The sequence below is a fragment of the Hevea brasiliensis genome, chromosome 4, assembly GCF_030052815.1.
Source record: "Hevea brasiliensis isolate MT/VB/25A 57/8 chromosome 4, ASM3005281v1, whole genome shotgun sequence".
In the NCBI taxonomy this organism is placed as follows: Eukaryota; Viridiplantae; Streptophyta; class Magnoliopsida; order Malpighiales; family Euphorbiaceae; genus Hevea; species Hevea brasiliensis.
In genome coordinates this window covers 113873169-113894467 of record NC_079496.1, presented here as the reverse complement: position 1 = coordinate 113894467, position 21299 = coordinate 113873169, and the positions used below count along the sequence as shown (strand labels likewise).

At 33.0% G+C, this 21299-nt stretch overlaps 3 protein-coding genes across 4 annotated transcripts; 1 reads left to right on the top strand and 2 right to left on the bottom strand.

The window, feature by feature from the left end:
- The first annotated feature begins 1791 nt into the window (after positions 1-1791).
- On the top strand, positions 1792-7750 carry LOC110636155 (probable plastidic glucose transporter 2). The gene is made up of 15 exons (XM_021785717.2): positions 1792-2105; positions 2273-2315; positions 2712-2820; positions 3232-3343; positions 3456-3523; positions 3620-3752; positions 4298-4397; positions 4510-4622; positions 4701-4794; positions 5233-5386; positions 5539-5682; positions 5762-5835; positions 6273-6361; positions 6950-7064; positions 7169-7750. The coding sequence occupies exons 2-15, from the start codon at positions 2295-2297 to the stop codon at positions 7349-7351; spliced, it is 1509 nt and encodes a 502-aa protein (XP_021641409.2). The 5' UTR covers positions 1792-2105; positions 2273-2294; the 3' UTR covers positions 7352-7750.
- A 3981-nt stretch (positions 7751-11731) lies between these two features.
- LOC110636154 (cyclin-dependent kinase F-1) lies at positions 11732-14066 on the bottom strand. The gene is made up of 2 exons (XM_021785716.2): positions 13422-14066; positions 11732-12878 (listed from the first exon to the last, which is right to left on the bottom strand). The coding sequence occupies exons 1-2, from the start codon at positions 13920-13922 to the stop codon at positions 11952-11954; spliced, it is 1428 nt and encodes a 475-aa protein (XP_021641408.2). The 5' UTR covers positions 13923-14066; the 3' UTR covers positions 11732-11951.
- Positions 14067-15439: 1373 nt separating this feature from the next.
- LOC110636137 (rac-like GTP-binding protein ARAC7) lies at positions 15440-18324 on the bottom strand. 2 transcript variants are annotated; one of them, XM_021785693.2, is made up of 9 exons: positions 18236-18324; positions 18002-18145; positions 17554-17641; positions 17284-17393; positions 16879-16942; positions 16714-16778; positions 16546-16611; positions 16352-16458; positions 15440-15757 (listed from the first exon to the last, which is right to left on the bottom strand). In XM_021785693.2, the coding sequence occupies exons 2-9, from the start codon at positions 18098-18100 to the stop codon at positions 15727-15729; spliced, it is 630 nt and encodes a 209-aa protein (XP_021641385.1). In that variant the 5' UTR covers positions 18101-18145; positions 18236-18324; the 3' UTR covers positions 15440-15726. The 2 variants fall into 2 exon arrangements, with proteins under 2 accessions (XP_021641385.1, XP_021641384.1); XM_021785692.2 differs by having other exon boundaries at positions 18002-18289.
- Between the last annotated feature and the right edge of the window lie 2975 nt (positions 18325-21299).

The following is a 21299-nucleotide window of genomic DNA, read 5'->3' as shown; positions in this document are numbered from 1 at the left end:
ACATGAATATAGATGTAAATATTTAATTTAATAGTTATTAAACTCATTCTCGTATAAATTCGAGCTCTCCACAACTACACCCATAATTTAATAACATAAATTATTTAATTTTTAATGAAATAATATGAATGGAAGGTATATTAGAAAAAGACTAAACAATATTTATTGTATTAACTGTATCAATTATATTTTCTTAATTCATGTGAAAATAAAAGGAAGCTTATATTTAAAAACATAAACAAGTGAAAATTTTGAATGCTTAACACCCTGTTTAGCATGCTATTTGTAAATGAATTATATAAAAATGAATTTTCATATTAGGCTTATTGAAATTTAAAACATAAATTTAAATTAAATTCTACAAAATCATATTTGAAATAAATACAAAATTAAAAATTTATTGCGTTTATTTTCCAAAATATCCTCTCGATATATTAATCTTATAAAATAAAAAATAAATTCATAATTATATTTATTTTTCTTAACATAATAATCTTGTATTTATATTTTTTTTATTAATACACATAATATACTCATATTTTATATATTATTACTTTTAAAATAATGTATAATATCCCTAATGACACATTTTTTTCTTAAATCTTATTCTTTAAGGTTAAAACATGTATGAATGCCCTGCAATCATATAACAAAAAGTCAAAAGACACATATAAATGCAGGTGGCCTAATAATATTCCTATGAAAAAATTAAGATGCTACATGATGCCATAATATATCATATATATTGTTATATATAATATTCTAAAAAATTCAAAATTGTATAGGAGAAAGGGAATCTATATAGTCGACCTCAAATTTTTTATATAAAGATTTAGTTGAGTTAAGTTTGAATTATAATATTATATATAATATTCTAAAAAATGATAGACGAAGGTGAAAAATGATTTTTATGAGGCAAGAGAATGATAATATGAAGATGAGATTGTTACGAGAAAAGAGAAATAAAATGTAAAGGTATATAAAATTTTATTATAAAAATTTTTATGATAAATTTTATGAAATTGATTTAGAAATTTCACTAATTTTAATAACATTTGTGATAATTATATTCAATCTTTCATATTTAAATTGTATAATTAAAATTTATATTTTTTACTTTCAAAAATAGAATTTTAATTTAAAAATAAATTAAAAAGTATTGTGAAATTCATTCATTTCAACCGTATAGTATGAGCCTTTTGACTCCCATATTGATAATAGATATGCATATATATACTGTTTATATAAATTAATATTTTTTATAAAATTATTATAATTTTATAATTCTATTTTTAAACACGTGTATTAAAAAAAGGGTGAATATAATTCAACTTACATAAATTTTTTAATAGAGTTGAGCCTTCAAACTCTTATATCAATAATAGATAATATTGTATATACGTGATTTATATAAATTAATATATTTTTATAAAAATTAGGATAGTTTTATTAAAAGGTACATACTATCAAAAATTACGTGTGTATATGCTTTTAAGCAAAAAAAAAAAAGAAAACGCGCAGTATAAATTATATGCAATGAAAATAAGCATAGGTGACGGCTTACGTTTTTGTTTTCCCAAACGTGTATCCTGTCTATTGCAGCCACGCGTCGTAATTTAAGCAGGAGAAAAAGGACAAAAAAGACAGCCAATATGACCACAATAGTGCGAACATCTAGAGCCGTCCAGATCTGGAGATCATAGCGCAACAGGCAGTATTCTCGTACTAAATTAATATATTTATTTATTTATTAATAAAAAAGTTGAAAATTAGAGCCTTGGTGCTTAATTTTGTCGTTTCGCGTCAAGGAAGAAAGGCAGAGTCTAGTCTCTGTAGAAATACGCATTACGGTGATGGTCTTGCTCTGTTTTCATCTTCCTACCTAAGGAACTTCTCTCGCTCACTAAACCACCGCCACGGCGCACGATAGCGGGCGCAGTTCCTTTCATGTCTCCTCTATATATTTAAGCTTGCTTCAAAATCAACTTTTTCTTTTTGTTCTTTCTCGGGAAAGTTCTTTGTATGAAAAGAAAGAGAAGAAGAAAAATATTTCATTATCTTTCAGATCCTCTCATTGTTAGCTGGATCTTCCGAACGTAATCGAGGTATTAATTTTGTTATTTCGATTATTTTTTTTAAATTAAGGAATGCTTCTTTTGGCTAGTTTCGTTTGCTGTTTCCATTTGATTTGTATTTCTTGGAGCTATTGTTTGGGAATTGTTTTCTTTTGTTTAATTTATTCATAAGTTCGCCAATTCTGCTCTCCTTGTAGCTTTACACCAACAATTCATTGGATGCTGAAGCCTCTTCGCACGGTTTGTTTTTGGATCCTTTGATGCATTTTCTGATTTGGTTTTTGTCAAATCATTAGTGATTAATGAACATAGATTACTAAGTAAATAGAAATTGAAATGTCAAGTTTTAGATCCTTTTAATTTCTGATTGTAAGGAAAACAGGGGAAGGTTTAAGCAGGGGAGAAAAAAAACGAAAATATCCATATATTAGAAATAAGAACTTGAAATGACATTTTTCTGGACCGGATTGTTTCAAAGACTTGTTAATTGTTAACAGTAAAAGAGGATAATAAGGTACTATGCAAAATGCAGACTGCAATAATGCAAAAAGAAGTTGATGTTACATGGTAATTAATGGAATGAATACAGTGACAGTGTTACCCTAAATTCTCTAAATTTGGTGATTTGGAGTGTAGGCTTGTGGCATTTTCGGCATGTGGGGAAGACAGCGTGAGACAAATTCGATGTACAAGCGTCTGTCGTCAAGAGATTATGCAAACATAGTTGATGTAGAAGATAATTCTGGTAAAATCCATCTACTAGAGCATCAAATGTTGATGTCTGGGTGCAATTTTTTTTTTTTTTTAATACATTGTTCTTCATGGTATGCTTATGGAATCATCATAATTTTTTATCTATGAGCTACAGTATGTAGCTTCCACTGTGGTTATCGAGCGCTTTTCAACAATTATTGCTCCTCATCAGATTGCGTGGTTTTTAATTATGATTTCAAAAAGAATCTGAAGCAATGGACAACCTCAAATTTGATGCATAATTTTCCTCTTTTTTTTTTTTTTTATATATTCTTCCATTAGTTTGCTGGTTTTAAATATTTGCAGTTGTTTAGGTGGCCTGGCCTTTCTTGGATTTTTCAAATTTGAATGAAGTTGTTTGAGATGATATTTGAGCTTGATTTCCTTTGTATGTTGGTTTTAGCCCTTGTACAGAAGGATCAGGATCCAGAAGCTACAAATCCTCCATGGAGGCTTTCTTTTCCACATGTACTGGTGGCAACCATTTCATCCTTCTTATTTGGCTACCATCTTGGGTTTGTGCACTTTCTTAGGCTTATGTTTTGCAGTTTTTCTTTTACCCATTATCCCAAGTGTTAATTTTGGTTGATTATGATGTAATGATTTGGATGTTTGCTTTTTGTACAGTGTGGTAAATGAACCACTTGAAAGCATTTCATTGGATCTAGGATTCAATGGAAATACCTTGGCAGAAGGTGATGAATGATGCTGTTTTCCGTTTTAGCTTTTGGTGTAATTTGATGTCCTACATTTGATTGAAATCTCCAACTAATAGTTAATTTCAAATGAAGGCCTGGTTGTTAGCACATGTCTGGGCGGTGCCTTAGTTGGATCCCTATTTAGTGGATGGATTGCTGATGGGGTCGGCCGCTGTCGGGCTTTTCAGTTGTGCGCTTTGCCCATGGTTATTGGTGCTTCTATAAGGTAATATTCCTGTTGTACAAAATGCCTATGTACATGATTTTATTTCCTTTGCGCTATATTAGTCGATTTCTGACTCAGGTCTTAAGTTAGTCACTATTTTACTCTACAATGTTATTCTTGGATAAATCCGAATAACTTTATTGGGGAAAACTATAAGCAGGCTCACAGAAATGGGTGCTTTGCAACTATTCAGACACAACTGGATGCATTAACAAACACAACCAAAATTACACACTTACAAGCACCAAAAAAAGAAAAGTGTGAAGGAGAATTTTAGATCAAATGTAATTAATTCTCTGTTCAGACCCATATCTGTGACCTTTTCAAACTATATCAGACTGCTATTACTTGTTTGGAGGTCACAAATGGGTAATGTGCTGTAAATTGTTATTTTTAAAGCCTCTTTTAATTTGCATAGTTCTTAATTTCTTCTCTGTTTTTAGTATAGCGTACAGATTAGTCCTTATTTTACACCTTGTATTTTTTGCATTTCTACTTCTAAATTCGGAGTTTATGTTGACATCTGGAATGACATGCATTTTCAGTGCAACAGCGACAACTTTGGCTGGTATGCTTTTTGGAAGGTTTTTAGTTGGGATAGGAATTGGTGTTGGCCCCCCTGTTGCATCTCTTTATGTGACAGAGGTATCAAATTGATTTACTTGCACTGAAATGATTACTGCAATGTTCTTTCTTTTCATCACTGCCAGAGGTTTTCCCACTTTTTATTTGGGTTTAACCTTGTTGGTGTGAGCAGGTTTCTCCTGCTTTTGTAAGGGGCACTTATGGAAGCTTCATCCAGATTGCAACCTGTCTTGGACTTATGGGGGCTCTGTTTATTGGAATCCCTGTCAGAGAAATTTCAGGCTGGTAAGATATATTTCTTTAGAACCCACTATCATTGCTTCATATTCAGTATTTCAAGAATGAAATTTGTAATATGTACAGGTGGCGCATCTGTTTCTGGGTGTCTGCAATTCCTGCTGGAATACTTGCTCTTGCCATGGGGTTCTGTGCAGAGAGTCCACATTGGCTATACAAGGTTTTCTCCCATTAAAGTATTTATATTCAATTAATATACTTTATTATTTCAGTTATAAAAACAGAAATTGTATCATCATATTAAGAAAAATCCACTGATTTGCTTGCTGAGGTTGTACAGTTCCTCATCCCTTTTGTTTCCATGAAATTTTACTCATTTACTACAGTCTTTTTGCGGCTGAACTCTCTCCCTTCCTGATTGCAGTTTGATTCTCAATATTTATCTTTTAGATTTTCAGCAATCTTTTGTATTATTATATTATGATTACTTCTTGGCCTTGATCCTAGCAAAACAACTCATTTCTCCCAAAAGATTATTGCAAAGTACATCATCTGTTACAACAGCATGATTTGAAATCCATAGGAGGGCGGTATCTGTTGTTTTATTAGTGCTTATGTTGAAGATGGATACTTATAGCTTCTTATTTGCATGGGACAGCAAGGAAGAAGTGCTGAAGCAGAAATTGAATTTGAGAAACTTTTAGGTGGAGCACATGTCAAATTTGCAATGCAAGAGTTATCCAAATTAGATAGAGGGGATGACACAGACACTATGAAGCTCTCTGAATTGTTTTATGGTCGCTATTTTAGAGGTACATACATTTTTTACTTTATGGGTGTATTCCTATGGACAGTGCGAGTGTGTTCATCTCTTTGCTGGGCATCTGCAAAAATTGATGCTGCCATCACTTCCTCTTTTCCTTTTTTTTTTTTAGGCTTTGTTATTCACATGTTCCTTTTGCAGTTGTTTTTATTGGATCAACCCTATTTGCTTTACAACAGCTATCTGGTATAAATGCTGTGTTTTATTTCTCTTCAACTGTGTTTAAAAGTGCTGGAGTACCATCAGACCAAGCAAACGTCTTTGTCGGAATTGCAAATCTATCAGGTATGATATCATAGCAACTTTCTTGTGCATACTGCTAATTGCAAAAATTCTCTTGACCCATAATCTCAATTGCCTCCAGGATCTATTGCTGCAATGTTGTTGATGGATAAACTAGGAAGGAAGGTGTTGCTTCTGTGGAGCTTCTTTGGAATGGTAGGCAACTTTTAATTGTTGTCTTGGGAAGTTTCGTGTGTGAGCAGTGTTCGCTTTATGAACATATAGCACCATGTTTTCCTGCAACATTTTTCACCATCACTGCAGTTTCCTGTCGCATTCTCCGCACATCCCAGCATCCTTGCCTAATGATGTGTTTTAATAGAATCTAGGCGACTTCATGTGGAATATGATAAGTCACTGTTTTGATGGATACCGACAGTTTAGAGTGAGGAGTTGGTTTTTAAGAAAGAGAAACCCCCACATTTGAGACTTGACTTCACAACCACAAAAGAAAATTTTTTATGGATAGTTGTCTAATTATCTACCTAGGAAACCTTAATGAGTGTTGCTCCTATTGCAATTGGCTGCTCCTTTGTAATTTCATCTGTCATGCCAAATGGCTGATCTCTATATGATGCGTGTTCTCTATGCAGGCAGTATCCATGGGCTTTCAAGTTGCTGGAGCAAGTTCTTACATTTTAGGATCTGAAGCTTTATACCTGTCTGTTGGTGGCATGCTTATGTGAGTATCATATTTCCTTGTAAATGTTGAAGATGAATTATATTTTGTTCTTTCTTATAATACAAACAATGGGCTCTTGTTGCTGTTAAATGCAACTTGCTAAATGTAGGCTGCTGGTTACTAAATACTAATTATGCAACATGCTAAATGTAGGCTGCTGGTTGCTAAATGCTAATTATGTGCAGATCATTTCTAGCCTATCCACCAAAAGAGACCCTGGGCCCGCAGTATGATGACTGCCACTTCCTTGCATAGAAGTTTTCCCTTTTACCGTAGTTAGTTCGTATTGCTTTTCTTCCTAAATAAATGATCCTTGACCAAAAACACAAAACTAGAGAGATGCGTGAATTAATTCTCATAATGATGATCAGTTACTAGTTGCCATCATTGGTAGCCACCATATCCAAGGAGTGCTCTCCTTGGTGGAGGTCTGTAAATCTTTGCAAGGGGATCAATGAATTGGCAGGTCTTCAACCAGAAATTCTCATACTAGATTCTTTTTAGCAGCCATTTAGAAAAACTGTAAATTGACTAATCGAATTTACAATGTCATGATGTGAACCCGTGACTGAAAACTTCTCTGTACAGGTTTGTCTTCACATTTGCTTTAGGAGCTGGTCCAGTTCCAGGTCTCCTTCTGCCAGAGATATTCCCCAGTCGAATCAGGGCAAAAGCTATGGCAATCTGTATGTCAGTGCACTGGGTAAACTCTTTTGCCTTTTTTCACTCCCAGTGTTGCATTAGTTGTCCATCTATTGCCAATCACAAGTCAATATTAATATTTGTGACATAACCAACTTCCTTCAGGTGATCAATTTCTTTGTGGGCTTGCTATTTTTGCATTTGCTGGAGCAACTCGGACCACAGCTCTTGTACACTATATTTGCCACATTTTGCATGATTGCAGTGGTTTTTGTGAAAAGGAATGTTATGGAAACGAAAGGAAAATCACTTCAAGAGATCGAGATAGCTCTTCTCCCCCCAGAATAGTGATTTCATCTCTTGAACATGTCCCTCGGTGGATTATACACCAGTAGAGCGAAATTTAGCTGGTGTAGCATAAGCTTAAGCATCAGTCTTCTCATATTGCGGAAAGCGTCCATGTGCAGACCATCCCAGGGGAAGAAACTGGCTAGAGTAGCTTTAAGTATCAATCTCAATTGCCGAACATCTTTATGTGTTGGGGAATCAGAAATTAGAGTCAGAATGTTATAATGATTTGTTTATGATAAACTATGTTGAGCAGGCGAGTGCTTCTTATAGAGATCTACTCGAAGGGCTTTCACTCGTGTAGGCAGCTACATAGAACTTGGGTTTAGGTTGTGTACCCACAACTAATGTGCCCCCTTAAAATTATCCGCGTACCATGGAGTTCTTAATTTTCTTTTATTCTTGATGCTTCAAGCTGAGATATGATAGTTTACAGTTCCTCGATGAGTAAGATAACAATGTCATAATTTTATTTCATTATTATTTTTTTTTAATTTTATTAATTTACGTGTTAAACTCCGCCTAAGTAGTTTACATTTAGCCGGTCCTAAGTCCGGATAAAGGAGGAGGGTTGCGGTAAGTGACAACCAGCGTAAAAATTTCGTCACACTTTATGATATGGATTCAAATGATATAAACGTTGGGGCGTCCTCTACTTACGACACGTTACATCAGAGTCCGGGTGTAGTGAGAAATATGCGAAGGTATAGGGCGTTCACCGAAAGTAACGCGCTATGTCGGTGACCGGGTGTGGTATTAAGGAGCAAGGGTTCCCACATTATGGATGGGTGTAGGTAAATAAGTTAATCCATAGGACAGATAGTAAAATAGATAGTAGAACAAAATACAAGATAGACATAGAAAACAATAGAAGATATCAAAGAAGGAGACCAATTAGGAAGGAACAGGATATGAGGAGGATCAGAGTTGGTACTTGGAATGTTGAATCACTTACAGAAAAATTAAAGGAACTTGTGGATACCTTGGAAAGGAAAAGGGTGAATATTGCTTGCATTCAGGAGACTAAATAGGTAGGAGAGAAAGGCAAGGAAGTGGGTAATTCAGGATACAAACTGTGGTTTACCGAAAAGGAGAGAAATAAGAACGGAGTGAGCATAATCATAGACAGGATATTGAAAGACTCTGTAATAGCTGTGAAAAGAGTATGAGATAGAATTATACTAATAAAGCTAGTACTAGAAGGAGAAACAATAAATATAATCAGTACTTATGCCCCACAAATAGGACTAGATAGTGACAGTAAACAAATGTTTTGGGAAGATATGAATGATTTAATGCAAAACATTCCGAATGAAGAAAATGTTTTCATTGGTGGAGATTTGAATGGACATGTAGGAAGTGATAGGCAAGGTTATGAGAATGTTTATGGAGGTTTTGGTTTTGGCAGTCGAAATGAGGAGGGAAAAACAACCTGAATTTTGCTATGACATACGATCTAATATTAGCAAATACCTACTTTATAAAAAGAGACACATTTAGTGACTTTCAAAAGTGAGCAACATAGAAGCCAAATCGACTTCTCTTAACCAGGAAGACAAATAGAGCTCTATACAAGGATTGCAAGGTCATTCCAGGAGAGTCTTTAACAAGTCAACATCGGTTAGTGGTTTTGGATGTCAAGTTTATGAACAATTCAAGTAAGGTAAAAAAAAAATAGTGTAGCTCGAACAAAGGGGTGAAAGTTCAAAGGAGTAAAACAAGTGAAATTCAAAAATGAGCTTCTCGAGTTCGAAGCATGAAAGCTGGATATGGAGGCCAATGATATGTGGATATAGATGACATCAAAGATTAGAGAAGTAGCTAGAAAAGTATTTGGAGAGTTTAAAGGACATGGACCACCCTCAAAAGAGAAATGGTGGTGGAATGAGGAAGTACAAAATGCAGTGAAGAGAAAAAGGGAATAGTATAAGAAATTACCTAAATGTGATAATAATAAGGCATATGAATAGTACAAGATAGCAAAGAAAGATGCAAAAAAGGCAGTTAGTCAAGCAAGAGCACAAGCCTTTGAAAAGTTATATGAGAAACTTGGAACTAAAGAATGAGAGAAAAATATTTATAGATTAGCAAGGAGGAGAGAAAGGAAAGTCAAGATCTCAATCAAGTTAGGTGCATTAAGGATAAAGAAGGAAAAGTGTTGCTGAAAGATGAGGACATTAAAGAAAGATGGAGAAATTATTTTAATGATCTCTTTAATAATAGTCAAAATGATAATAGCGTAAATATAGTTTATAGAACAATAGAAAAAAATGTGAATTATACTAGAAGGATTAGATCTTTAGAAGTAAATGAAGCACTTAAGAGAATGAAAGTGGGTAAAGCCTGTGGACCCGATAGAATACCAATTGAAGTGTGAAAGTGTTTGGGAGATATAGGAGTGACATGGTTAACTAAATTATTTAATAAGATTCTAAACTCAAAGAAAATGTCTGATGAATGGAGGAGGAGTATTTTAGTACCTATTTTTAAAAATAAAGGAGACATACAAAGTTATTCGAACTATAGGGGAATTAAATTCATGAGCCATACTATAAAGTTGTGGGAGAGAGTTGCAGAGCATCGACTACGTCATGATACTTCTATCTCTCTCAATCAATTTGGCTTCATGCCCGGTCGTTCAATAATGGAAGCGATCTTTCTCATTAGAAGCTTGATGGAGAAATATAGAGATGTGAAGAAAGATCTACACATGCTTTTTATTGATTTGGAGAAGACTTGTGATAGTATTCCAAGAGATGTCTTATGGAGTGTGTTAGAACAAAAGAGGGTATCTATTAGGTACATACAAGTGTTAAATGATATGTATGAAGGAGCAACTACTATTGTGCGTACAGTGGGAGGGGACACGAGATTTTCCGATCTCAATTGGATTACACCAATGATCAGCTATAAGTCCTTACCTTTTTACACTAGTTTTAGATAAATTGACGGAACATATACAAGAAAGTATTCCTTGGTGCATGATGTTTGCAGATGATATTGTTCTGATAGATGAGACGCGAGAAAGAATCAATAGAAAGCTAGAACTTTGAAGAAGTACTCTAGAGTCAAAGTACTTTAAGTTAAGTAGAACGAAGATAGAATACATGCATTGCAAGTACATGCATTGCAAGTTCAGTGAAGGCCAAACTAGTGATGGGGAAGGAGTTAGTTTAGATGGAGTGGTGTTATCCCAAAGTAATCACTTTAAATATCTCAGCTCAGTCCTTCAAGTAGATGGGAGATGTGAGGATGATGTTAGTCATAGGATTAAAGCCGGATGGTTGAAGTGGAGACGTGCCACGGGAGTTTTATGTGATCGCACGATTCCTAATAAGTTGAAAGGAAAATTTTACCGTACAGTCATACGACCGGCTATGTTATATGGTAGTGGGTGTTGGGCATTGAAAGAGTCGTATGCGTCTAAGATAAGAGTTGCAGAGATGAGAATGTTAAGATGGATGAGTGGCCATACTAGACTAGATAAAATCCGTAATGAGAGTATTAGAGAAAATGTAGGATTGGTGCCAATTGAGGATAAGTTGAGAAAAGAGAGATTGAGGTGATTTTGTCATGTGAAGCGTAGACATACGGAGGCTCTAATTAGATAAGTAGAGCACATTATGTTAGAAAATAGAAAGAAAAAAAAAAAGGGTAGACCTAAATTAACTTGAAGGAGAGTAGTTCAACATGACCTTGAAGCATTATACATTTATGAGGATTTAACCCAAAATCGTTTAGAGTGGAGAAAGTGAATCCATATAGCCGACTCCAAATTTTTAAGATAAAGGCTTAATTGAGTATTAATTTACGTGTTACAAATTCTCAACTTAAAAAAAGTAATTTTGAATATATATTATGTCCATATTCGGAGACCATGCTAACTCTGTTTGATTTCAATTTACATGCTAATTTTGATGATTCTAAATCTGTTTGATTCCAATTTAGAGTATGATTTCGGTTTGATCTAATTATAATTCTAAATCAATTTAGAGTATCGCCAAACTTTTCAGTAAAAATATATGGAGCAATTTAACTAAATATTTTAATTCTTGAAAATACAGTTTTACTTATCTAACCTTTCAAATTGAATATAGCCCAAAGCAAAACCCAGCTAGAAGATGGAACGAACTCGACTATACTCATCATCCCTACTGATGAAATACTCTGCAGCCTCAGAGACGGTAGAAACTGGACTCTACTGCTACATTCTGTAGAGGGATAATACAGAGTTCTATTTTTCTATTTATCATTTACCACTAGCCAACCTATAGCCTAAAGATAATCACACCAACACCAAGGATGGCCATGTACGCATTTTGCATCAAGTTGATTCTCTTTTTTCAAAGTATGTTTAATTTAGCTTTCTGACAAACAACAGGCAAATCATTCATGCCATTTCCATTATTCAATAATCACATATCAGATATTACCATACAGGCTTTTGAAACAGATTTAACAAGAATGAGTCCTTTTTTGTTTGGGGTATTACTTTGACAGGAACACATGATGTCCAAAGGATTTTAGGACAACAATAAATTTTATAATTAAATTATAAAATTCCAGAAGATACAGAAAGCAGACCTCACCATTTTTGAGCTCAGGAAAACTGTAGGGAAAAACCAGTACTGGTGGTTGTGACATTCATAGGGCCAAAGTCATCAAAATCAGAATCTGATTCCCTATCATTGTAGTCATACCATCCACCAGGAAAATCCTCATCTTGCCCACCATTCGTCAAAGGTACATGAAGCTCAGATATGGGAACTGGTAGAGGCTCCTTGCCGAAGTACTCATCATGAAGCAGTTCCATTGCTGTAGCTCTGTTAGCTGGGTCATAACAAACCAGCTTCTTGACTAGAGAGATTTCATCTAGGGAACGATTGGGGAGACAGGCTTCTAAACTAATGGGCTTTTCAATCTTAGCAAAAGAAATTGTTCCATAATCAGGAAGTTTTAAACAGCCTGGCCACACTTCCTCCGTTAAATTGCCCAAAACATTAATAATTCTGCCGAGTTGATCTATATCGGATGTCCCTGGGAAAAGGGGCTCAAGGGTTAAAAGCTCAGCAAAAATGCAGCCCAGTGACCACAGGTCAACCTCCAGTCCATAGTCTGTGGACCCATAGAGCAGTTCAGGAGCCCTGAACCAGCGAGTTCCAACACATGAAGTGAGTAAGCCATGCCTATCACCCCCACCTTCCTCAACCTCATAATAATAAGAACCCTTCAAAATATCATCTCCTATATCGCTTGCTGTGCCTGTTGCAAGACAAGATGTATCCCCATCCTGAATACTTGTTTCCTCCAAGTAATCATGAGCCTTGAATTCACTGATCTCTCTAAATGATTCATCTCTCCTTGTGACACCTTGATCCTGGTTTCCCTGTGCTTCTTGGGAACAGTTATCCATCTGAGGAACAGTCACAGTTGGTTGAACAACTTGTTCCTGGTCTACAGGGTTCTGTCCATATGGCTGAGGGTTCTCATCAGTAGCAACAAACTCAGGCTCCATGAGCATCCTTGCCTGGGAATAAGAATCAAACTAAGCATTCCATTGCTCCAATTATACAAAGACAACACTTTGAATCAGCTGTATACCAATACTCAGAATCACAATCTCATTTATACATTAAGAAATATGAATACAGAGATCAAAATCATTCTAGTTGTGAAGAATGCTTACTCAAATCTGTATTCAGCAACTCACATAATTGCTGACATTTAAATAGAAACACATTCTTCTCTTTAACTTGAAAAAATGAAGCACAATTGTACTCTTACCATTACCAATACCCATCAACCAATGCATTGAGTTTCTTTTGAATAATAAGCTACCGGTCATCGTTGTGATATTACATCAATTCAATCATAATTTAATCTGCTACCTGATCACAAATATCCATTACCCCAATTGAGAAAAAGCATACAGCAACACTTTTCAACGTAAGTCGTCAAATTCTGATCAGAAACTAATCTAAACCGTGAAACAATGATCAGTTAAGACCCACCAGACACAAATAGCATAATCTCCCTCATCTAAATGGAGTAAAGAAGAAATCCACTTTACCTGGCCAAAATCAGCCAACTTGAGAAACCCATCATCAGAAATCAACAAATTACCCGGTTTCAAATCCCGATGCACGATCATATTTCTGTGGCAAGCGTCCACTCCACATAATATCTGCACCATCCACCTCTTCACCTCCCCAACACTAACCCCAGCCCCTCCATTCTTCTTCCCCTCCTTAATCACCGCCGCCAAATCCGTCCTCAAGAACTCCAACACCAACACGGCGTCCTCATCCTCCCGCCAAAAGTACTCGTGCATAATAATGATGTTGGGGCAGTTTTGGAGGATTTGTAACGCCTCGATTTCGCGGAAGGCGGACTGGTAGTCGTGGATTTCTTTAAGGGCAACGATGAGGTTGTCAGAGAGGCGGCGGGCCTTGTATACGTCGGAGTAAGCGCCGGAGCCAACTCGCTCTTGGATTTCGTACTTGGCGATGATTTCGGGTCGGGTGTGTATGCTCCAGCTCTTGGAGTGGGATGATGGCGGTGGGTGGTCCATGTTCTGGTGGTGGTGGCGTCGGCGGCGTTGGACTATGGACTTCTCTTATTTATCTGGGTTTTGGAGGTGCAGGGTCTCGATGACAACTCCGGCTGGGGATAGAGTTTTCTTCCTTAATTACATTTTACATTTTCCTTTGTGTCTCTTTTAATTTTTATTTTATATATTTTTTTAATTATTTGATATTTTTAATTTAATACATAAATATCCACTTGGCATATTAATTTTATTTTTTAATTATTTTAAAAATATTAAAATTATTTTTTTCTTTCTAATTCAATACTTAAATTTATAATAAGAGATTTAAATTTTATTTTAATATAATTTATTAATAAATTGTGATTTTTAAATAATATTATTTTGTAAATCATTTCAAAATTATATTTAAATAAAATATTCTTTATATTTACAATTCTAATTAATTGAAGAAAATCTATAACTTTATCACATTCAATCTCATATTTCAACTTCTCCATCCAAATGCAAGGTAAATAAGAACCATGTGACAGTGGTAGAGGTGGTCTCTGGTTTGAAATAATACTGATTTAATTTAAAATCGAAATTGATTGAAATTAGACTCGACTCAAAATTGATCGGTTTGATTTGAGCCAAAATCATATATTTCCTTTGAAAGAAATTAAAATTTGATAATTGAATTTTATCAAAATTAAACCAAATTGAATCAAAACTGGCATTAGGACCGAGATTAGAGTTGGAGGGACTCTTTGATTTTATTCAATTCCCCTAACTCTGAAGTCAAAATCATAATTTGATCGTGATTTCAATTCGGAACCGAATCGTCGCAGGGCATATATTGCATGGGCACATAGCACATGACATGCTCTGCTGAAACCCATTGTAGGCCCAATGCAATGAAGCATTTCACAAACAATAATCACAATGAGTTGTTGCAGTCAGTAGCCACTGTTCTTCAGGGTCTACCACTTGATTTTTAGACATTTTAAGAGACAAAAATGCATAAAAGGGAAATTGCAAAATTGGAATTCTGTCATTTTCATCCATCTATTTGCCATTTCTCATATATGGTCTCTCTCAAAAGTACAGATTCGTTGATGTTTCTAACCACCAATTCCAGTTTGTCATGATTCACATTCACAGAGCAGCCCAATATGAGTTAAAAGCTGATTTTTATGTCTCTTAATGGATCGAATTATGAGGTTTGCAGTGGTAACTAAAGGCAGTATTATATTTTTTGCTCTTTTTTTTTTAATTATAAAACCTTTTCTCTTATTTTACTCGTAATTGTGCAATTGTGTGTGTTTTAGATTTGCCTGCCTACCATGTTCAGGCTTCAATTAAGCCAGTGAGGTTCCTAATAATTGATAAGCTTTTAAGAATTCATTCACAAAATTCAGATCCTTCTTCATAGCTAGATTTGTGAGAGCAACTGCCAAGCATTTCTTGCCTGGGAACAATATCATGTTTGCAAGGTGGATAAGGATTTCATAATATTGTATTAGCAACAAGCAGCAAACAAGTTATTACGCTTCACCAAATACAACAATGGAACTCAATTTACTTTATGAACAAGTACAGGATAAGAGAGAATGAACAATTCCCTCTGAGCTTGATCTAATCAAACTGTAAGATGACAATTACTTTCTCATAGTTCAGACCTGGTTAATGGGGCTACAATACAAACAAATACATATAAATTTAAACATGTAACTGGCTGTCAGGAATCAGCACCCGACGAACGAACACCCAAGGTCATTTGCAAGACAACTGTTCCACATAGTCAAAAGTAGGTGATTAGGTTATCCATAGCAGCTGTCACTGTGCCCTAAGCAACACAACCTCCACACATTATGCTCCTGCAATTCATAAAGGATTTAAAGGATCAAAAATGGTGGAACTTGCATCATCATTATAAGGAAAACTTGCAGCACAGTATCCTATGATGCGTTCAACTCTTTGTTGTGCTCCCAGTGATGGAGGAATCACCATACCACTCGCAGTGAACATCATGTTTCACCTAAAAAACAAGTTACTACTCACTAACTCATTGAAACGTATTCAATTACAACCTGAAACTAGCCTAGTACTTTAAATTGGGAATGCTGCATCCCAACTTTGACTCAAGTCTTCCAGCTTCTCCCTCGTTCTCAATCTAAAGTGAGTTATGCAGAATCTCACTGGACTATGATTTGTTGTAAAATTATCAATCAGGGTACCCACAAGAGCTCTCAGTTTACTTATAAATGATTCAATCACAAGCAGAATATACTCAAGCTTTCAGAAAGAGCCACCTCTTATTAGTTTTATTTTCTTTTGTCTCAAATCTGAACAACCAATGCAAATGCAAATATGCCACTGATAAGCAATGCTCAGCCACTAGCTGATTCTACTTTAACAGACAACAGCTAAGTGCCATTATCAACTTAGAGATAAAAGAATGAAGCACTAACGCAATTGCACGGCCAGAACTGCGGCGCCTTTTCTTCCTTGCCATCTCCTTCCTCCTTGGAGGTTGAAGAACAACCTTGATTGCAGTATCAAAAACAGCTTTGACATTCTTGACAATCAAACATTATTAGTTATATTCAACAATTCATTTGAAGAAAGGAAAAGAAACAAAACTTTTTCTTCCAAGCAATCTTACCTGCTGAGTCTTAGAGCTACACTCGATATATGCTGCTGCACCAATCTGTTTCCTCAGCTCCTCTCCCTGTACATTATAAGCTTATTTTTAGCTCCTTTTATACCATAAGGCCACAATTTGTCCCAAAAAATAAATTCATAATGGAAGCTAAAAACCAACAACACATACTTGTGCAGATGTTATGACATTAGAATTCATATGATCGGCTAGATATCCCCTGTCTTCGCGAAGATCTATTAACATAAAAGAATGCAAATTGGTCTAATATACAACCCTGTCAAGATAGACACATCAATGAGAACTATCACACTTCTAATTTGCCAAATACATTACCTAATTTTGTGCCAACAAGAACAATTGGGACATTTGGCGCAAACCGACGCAGTTCAGGCATCCACTGAGAAAATCAGAATAAAAAAGCAAAAAAGGAAAAAAATTAGTTGCTGATGTATGAACTATGAACTATCTAACATGTAAATTCAGAAATAGAAGCTCTCTACTTGAAGAAAACAACCCAGTTTACATAACTTCAATACAAGAAAATGAAATGCCAAATGAAATGCCAAATGAACTGACTATATAGGGCTTTAATTTGAAATAGACAATATGAGATACTTTTTTACAATTATGATCTGAAAATAGGCATTAAGCAAGGAAAGTGAAAGGAGATAAAAGGGAACAGTTGTGCAGAACAGAAAAATTTAAAGTGGGAAAAGACATCAGCATTGAAGTCTGTACCTTCTTAAGAACATTTTCATAACTTGCCCTACTAATTAATGAGAAAGCCAAAACAAAAATATCTGCGCCTCTGTAACTCAGTGGCCTCAATCTGCTATAATCCTCCTGCCCTTTAATTAGGGAAAAGTACTTATTAGTATAAATAATGTACCAACTAAAGCTTAATACCACTGAACAAAGTCCCAAACTTTGAAAATCATCACAAGCAGCATTTGAACTTAAAAGGACAGTTTTTTTTTTTTTCCTTTTCCTTGGATGAAATCCAGGTACCTGCAGTATCCCATAGTCCCAAATTGACAATGTTCCCATCCACAGCCACATTAGCACTGAAATTGTCAAATACTGTGGGTATATAATCCTGGCAAGAACAAACATGAAATTAATATGGTCGATTGAAATACATGAAAAGAGATCCCTAGTTTAATGCTACTAAAATTGTATATATAAAATGCACAATCTGACTCTAAACTAAAACCAAATTGAATAGCTTCACTGTCTTTCACTGAAAGCCCTTCCACACACACACACAGAGAGAGAGAGAGAGAGAGATACAAAACCAACTAAAGATTTTTTCTTTTCTGGGATCCACTTCAGTGGGTGAGAAACCCATATGGAGAAATGCCAGGAAAATTCATTAGTGGAAAGAAAAGAGTAACAAAGCAAAAGAAATGGAGAAAAGGACGAATGGGATTAGTAGTGTGGTTCTTGAAAGACTTACAGTTGGGAACTTGTTGCTGGTATAACAAATAAGCATACAGGTCTTGCCAACAGCTCCATCCCCAACTGTAACACATTTAATGAACTTTGAAGCACTCATCCTCTAAAAAAAACCCACTGCTTCTGCAGAAGATTGTTTCTTTAGCTAAAGCAAGACAAGTAAGACTATATTAGAACTCCCCCAAAAAGTTGAGAGAAAAAGAAGATGCTTGGAAGGAAAAAGGTTGAACATAACAAGTTAAAGAGAACAATGAGTCCAGTGTGTCTGCATGTGTGGAAGTAATGGCGAGGGTTGATGTACTGTTACCATTCAAAAAGAAAGAATTATTATTTAATTCCTATATATTATTTATTTTATTTTAAAAGTTAATTAATTGATTTATATAATTGAAAAGAGGGAGAGATAATGGGTAATGAGGGTCATTTAGTCTTTTTAATAATGTCATCAAATATTGAAGATAATTTAATGAAATACTTTTGAAAAAGATGAATAGTCAATAGGATGAGATTCAAATTTTTTTATTTTATTTTTAATAATGGTTAAAATTTTTTTATAAATTATGTGGTAGACATATTTATATTACTTCTTTATTAGAATAATTATAATTTAAATTATAATAATTAATCTTGATAATTCGCAAATATATGATATAAATAATTTTTAGAGAAATTCATCAAATAATTCTGTTCATCCTTTAAAAAAATTATAAAAATTAAATAATAAATTATATTTGGAGATACTGTGGTCAAAACTCGAAACCCAAAAGGGCCACTGCACTTTATCTTCCTCTCAATAAAATTTCAAATCCGAACAGAAAAAATTTTTGAAATGCAGAAAAGCGGGCCCCCCTCTCAAACGGCACCTCTGGCCCTCTGCATTAGTTGTTTTCCAACTCACATAGTTTATTTACGATTTTTATAAGATTAAAAAATATATATTATATTTAATAAGATTTATTAAATACAAAAACAAAAACACTATGAATTTTATGTAGAATTAATATATTATTTAATTATATTTATTGACTATATAAATTCTTATATTAAATATTTAATTTAAATGTTATTAATTAATTTTTATTTAAAAATCAGTTTACACTAACCACACAAAATTTATAATATTTATTACTTAAAAAATTATAATATTTAAATTTAAATTTCTATTTTTATAAAATAAAAATATTTTCTTTAAAAAAATAAAAATATATAAAAAATTCCCTTATTTATTGATTTGGGTGGATGGTCATTAATGAATCACAAGTGATAGTATTAGAGAGTTCAATTACTCATGTGCCCTAAATTTCTGTCAGATATTGCTTATTAAATTTCTGTCAGACTGCATATTAAATCTTCAACCACATATTCTACATATTATATTATTAAGTCATGCTAAAAATATTTAATAAACTTTAATAAGTGTAATATTATATTTATTAAAAAATTATTTTAATTTTAATAAAATTTAAATAATAAAAATATAAAAAACCTTTTTATCAATTATAATTTTAATCAAACTTTTTAATTTTATCAATTTAAATCATCAATTTTTCATATTATTTTCAATTTTATCAATAATTTAATTAAAAATAATAAAATTAATAAATTATTAAAATATTTTTATATATATTGTCAGGTTTTAGCTAATTTACTTAATTTTATTAATTTATCAAATAATTTTAATACTTTTACTAATTTTAATTTTAACAAACTTTCTGTTTATAAAAAAAATAATAATTGAATAATATATCTAATATAATTTTCTCAATTTTTTTTTTATTTTTTTTTAGTTTAAAGCCTGACAAATGAAAAAATTCAAATGTTTAAATGTAAAATATTAATAAATAATACAACCAAAATAAATCTAATTGATTGATTTATTTGAAATTAATTGCTAAAAATGATAAAAATATTAAAATGATTGACTAGTGTTAATAATATTGCTAAATATTTGAATTACTTTTATCGATTAAATCATTTAATCATGTTAATTTCTATATTTAAAATTAATATTAAAATTTTTTTCTAAATTGATAAAATTAAAATATTTTACTAAAATTGAAAAAACTCAAAAAGATTTAGATTTTTTTTTATCATTTAATCATGTTATAAATTATATCAAAACCTAAAATTTTAGCCAATGTGAGTAATATAAATTTTATAGGTTAGATTAAATACTCATTATATATATATATACATATATATAGTTTACTCATATAAATCATTACATTAAATATTTATATTAAAATATATGTTAAATTAATTAAAGTATATATAAATAATATATAAATTTAAATATAACTATTTAATTTTATGGTCATTAAATTTATTTTTATATGAGTTCGAGTTTCTAATAGATGCACCCTATATTTTAATTGATTTTGTATATGTATGAATGTAAATATTTAATTTAATTATTATTAAATTTATTTTTATATAAAATTAAGTTTATATTTTTTAATTTTTAATTTTTTTTTAAATAATTTGAAAGTAAATCAGATCAAATTCGTCAATTTCAATCTAATATTAAAATTAGAATGTAACTGCATCATACATTCCATTTGTATATGCATATAAAACCAACTTAGAATCTTCTCAATTGCCGTCTGAAAATGTAAAATAATAATAAGAATAATAATAATAATAATAATAAATTACGTAATTGTTAGAAGCACCGATAGAAGGGAGGGAGAAAACAACAGAGAGAAAGACAAAGATGGAGAGCATTTATTCATCACATGTATGCTGCTCAGCTCATCAAATAAAAAGACCATAATGGTTAGGTTAAGGTTGGTTGGAAGTCGTTGCCTTACCAAATATTTAATGTTTTTGGAAACAGTTCAAATGTTACCGTTTTATGAACTAATTTAATAATTAGTTTTATCGAATACTTTAATAATTGGCAGTATATTGAGTCGTTTTAATTGATTATTGATGCTAGTATGAGTTATTATTTAAAAGGATTTTTGAATTAAATTCAAGTAAACCCATGATCTATTTTTGTTATTTGTAAAATCAATCTCTTTCTTGGAGTTGACTAATCAAAGGAATTGTATAAGCAAAAGTGAAATCTTTTGTAGTTAGAATTGGGTTAAAAGACAAAGCAAAGCTCTATTATTTTCTTATCATTGACAAATGACAAGTAAGGAAATGCATGTGGCTGGCCTGGCCTGGCCTGGCCCTAGCCTATGACAAATTCATGTTCAGTCATCTACATGAGAGTATGGGTTTATCTTATTTACAAAATTAGCTTAGAGGTGGAGACCATGAAAAGTTGCAATTTTAAATCGAATAGCCAATTA

Excerpts from the sequence above, each read along its gene's own strand:
- LOC110636155 (XM_021785717.2), top strand. The coding sequence starts at position 2,295 with ATGCTGAAGCCTCTTCGCACG. Across the intron at positions 3,524-3,619 it reads TGGAAATACCTTGGCAGAAG|GCCTGGTTGTTAGCACATGT; the intron begins GTGATGAATGAT and ends TTTCAAATGAAG. Across the intron at positions 4,795-5,232 it reads GTCCACATTGGCTATACAAG|CAAGGAAGAAGTGCTGAAGC; the intron begins GTTTTCTCCCAT and ends TGCATGGGACAG.
- LOC110636154 (XM_021785716.2), bottom strand. The coding sequence starts at position 13,922 with ATGGACCACCCACCGCCATCATCCCACTCCAAGAGCTGGAGCATACAC. Across the intron at positions 12,879-13,421 it reads AGTTGGCTGATTTTGGCCAG|GCAAGGATGCTCATGGAGCC; the intron begins GTAAAGTGGATT and ends TCTTATTCCCAG.
- LOC110636137 (XM_021785693.2), bottom strand. The coding sequence starts at position 18,100 with ATGAGTGCTTCAAAGTTCATTAAATGTGTTACAGTTGGGGATGGAGCT. Across the intron at positions 16,459-16,545 it reads GTAGCTCTAAGACTCAGCAG|AATGTCAAAGCTGTTTTTGA; the intron begins GTAAGATTGCTT and ends TTGATTGTCAAG. Across the intron at positions 15,758-16,351 it reads AGTTCTGGCCGTGCAATTGC|GAGCATAATGTGTGGAGGTT; the intron begins GTTAGTGCTTCA and ends TATGAATTGCAG.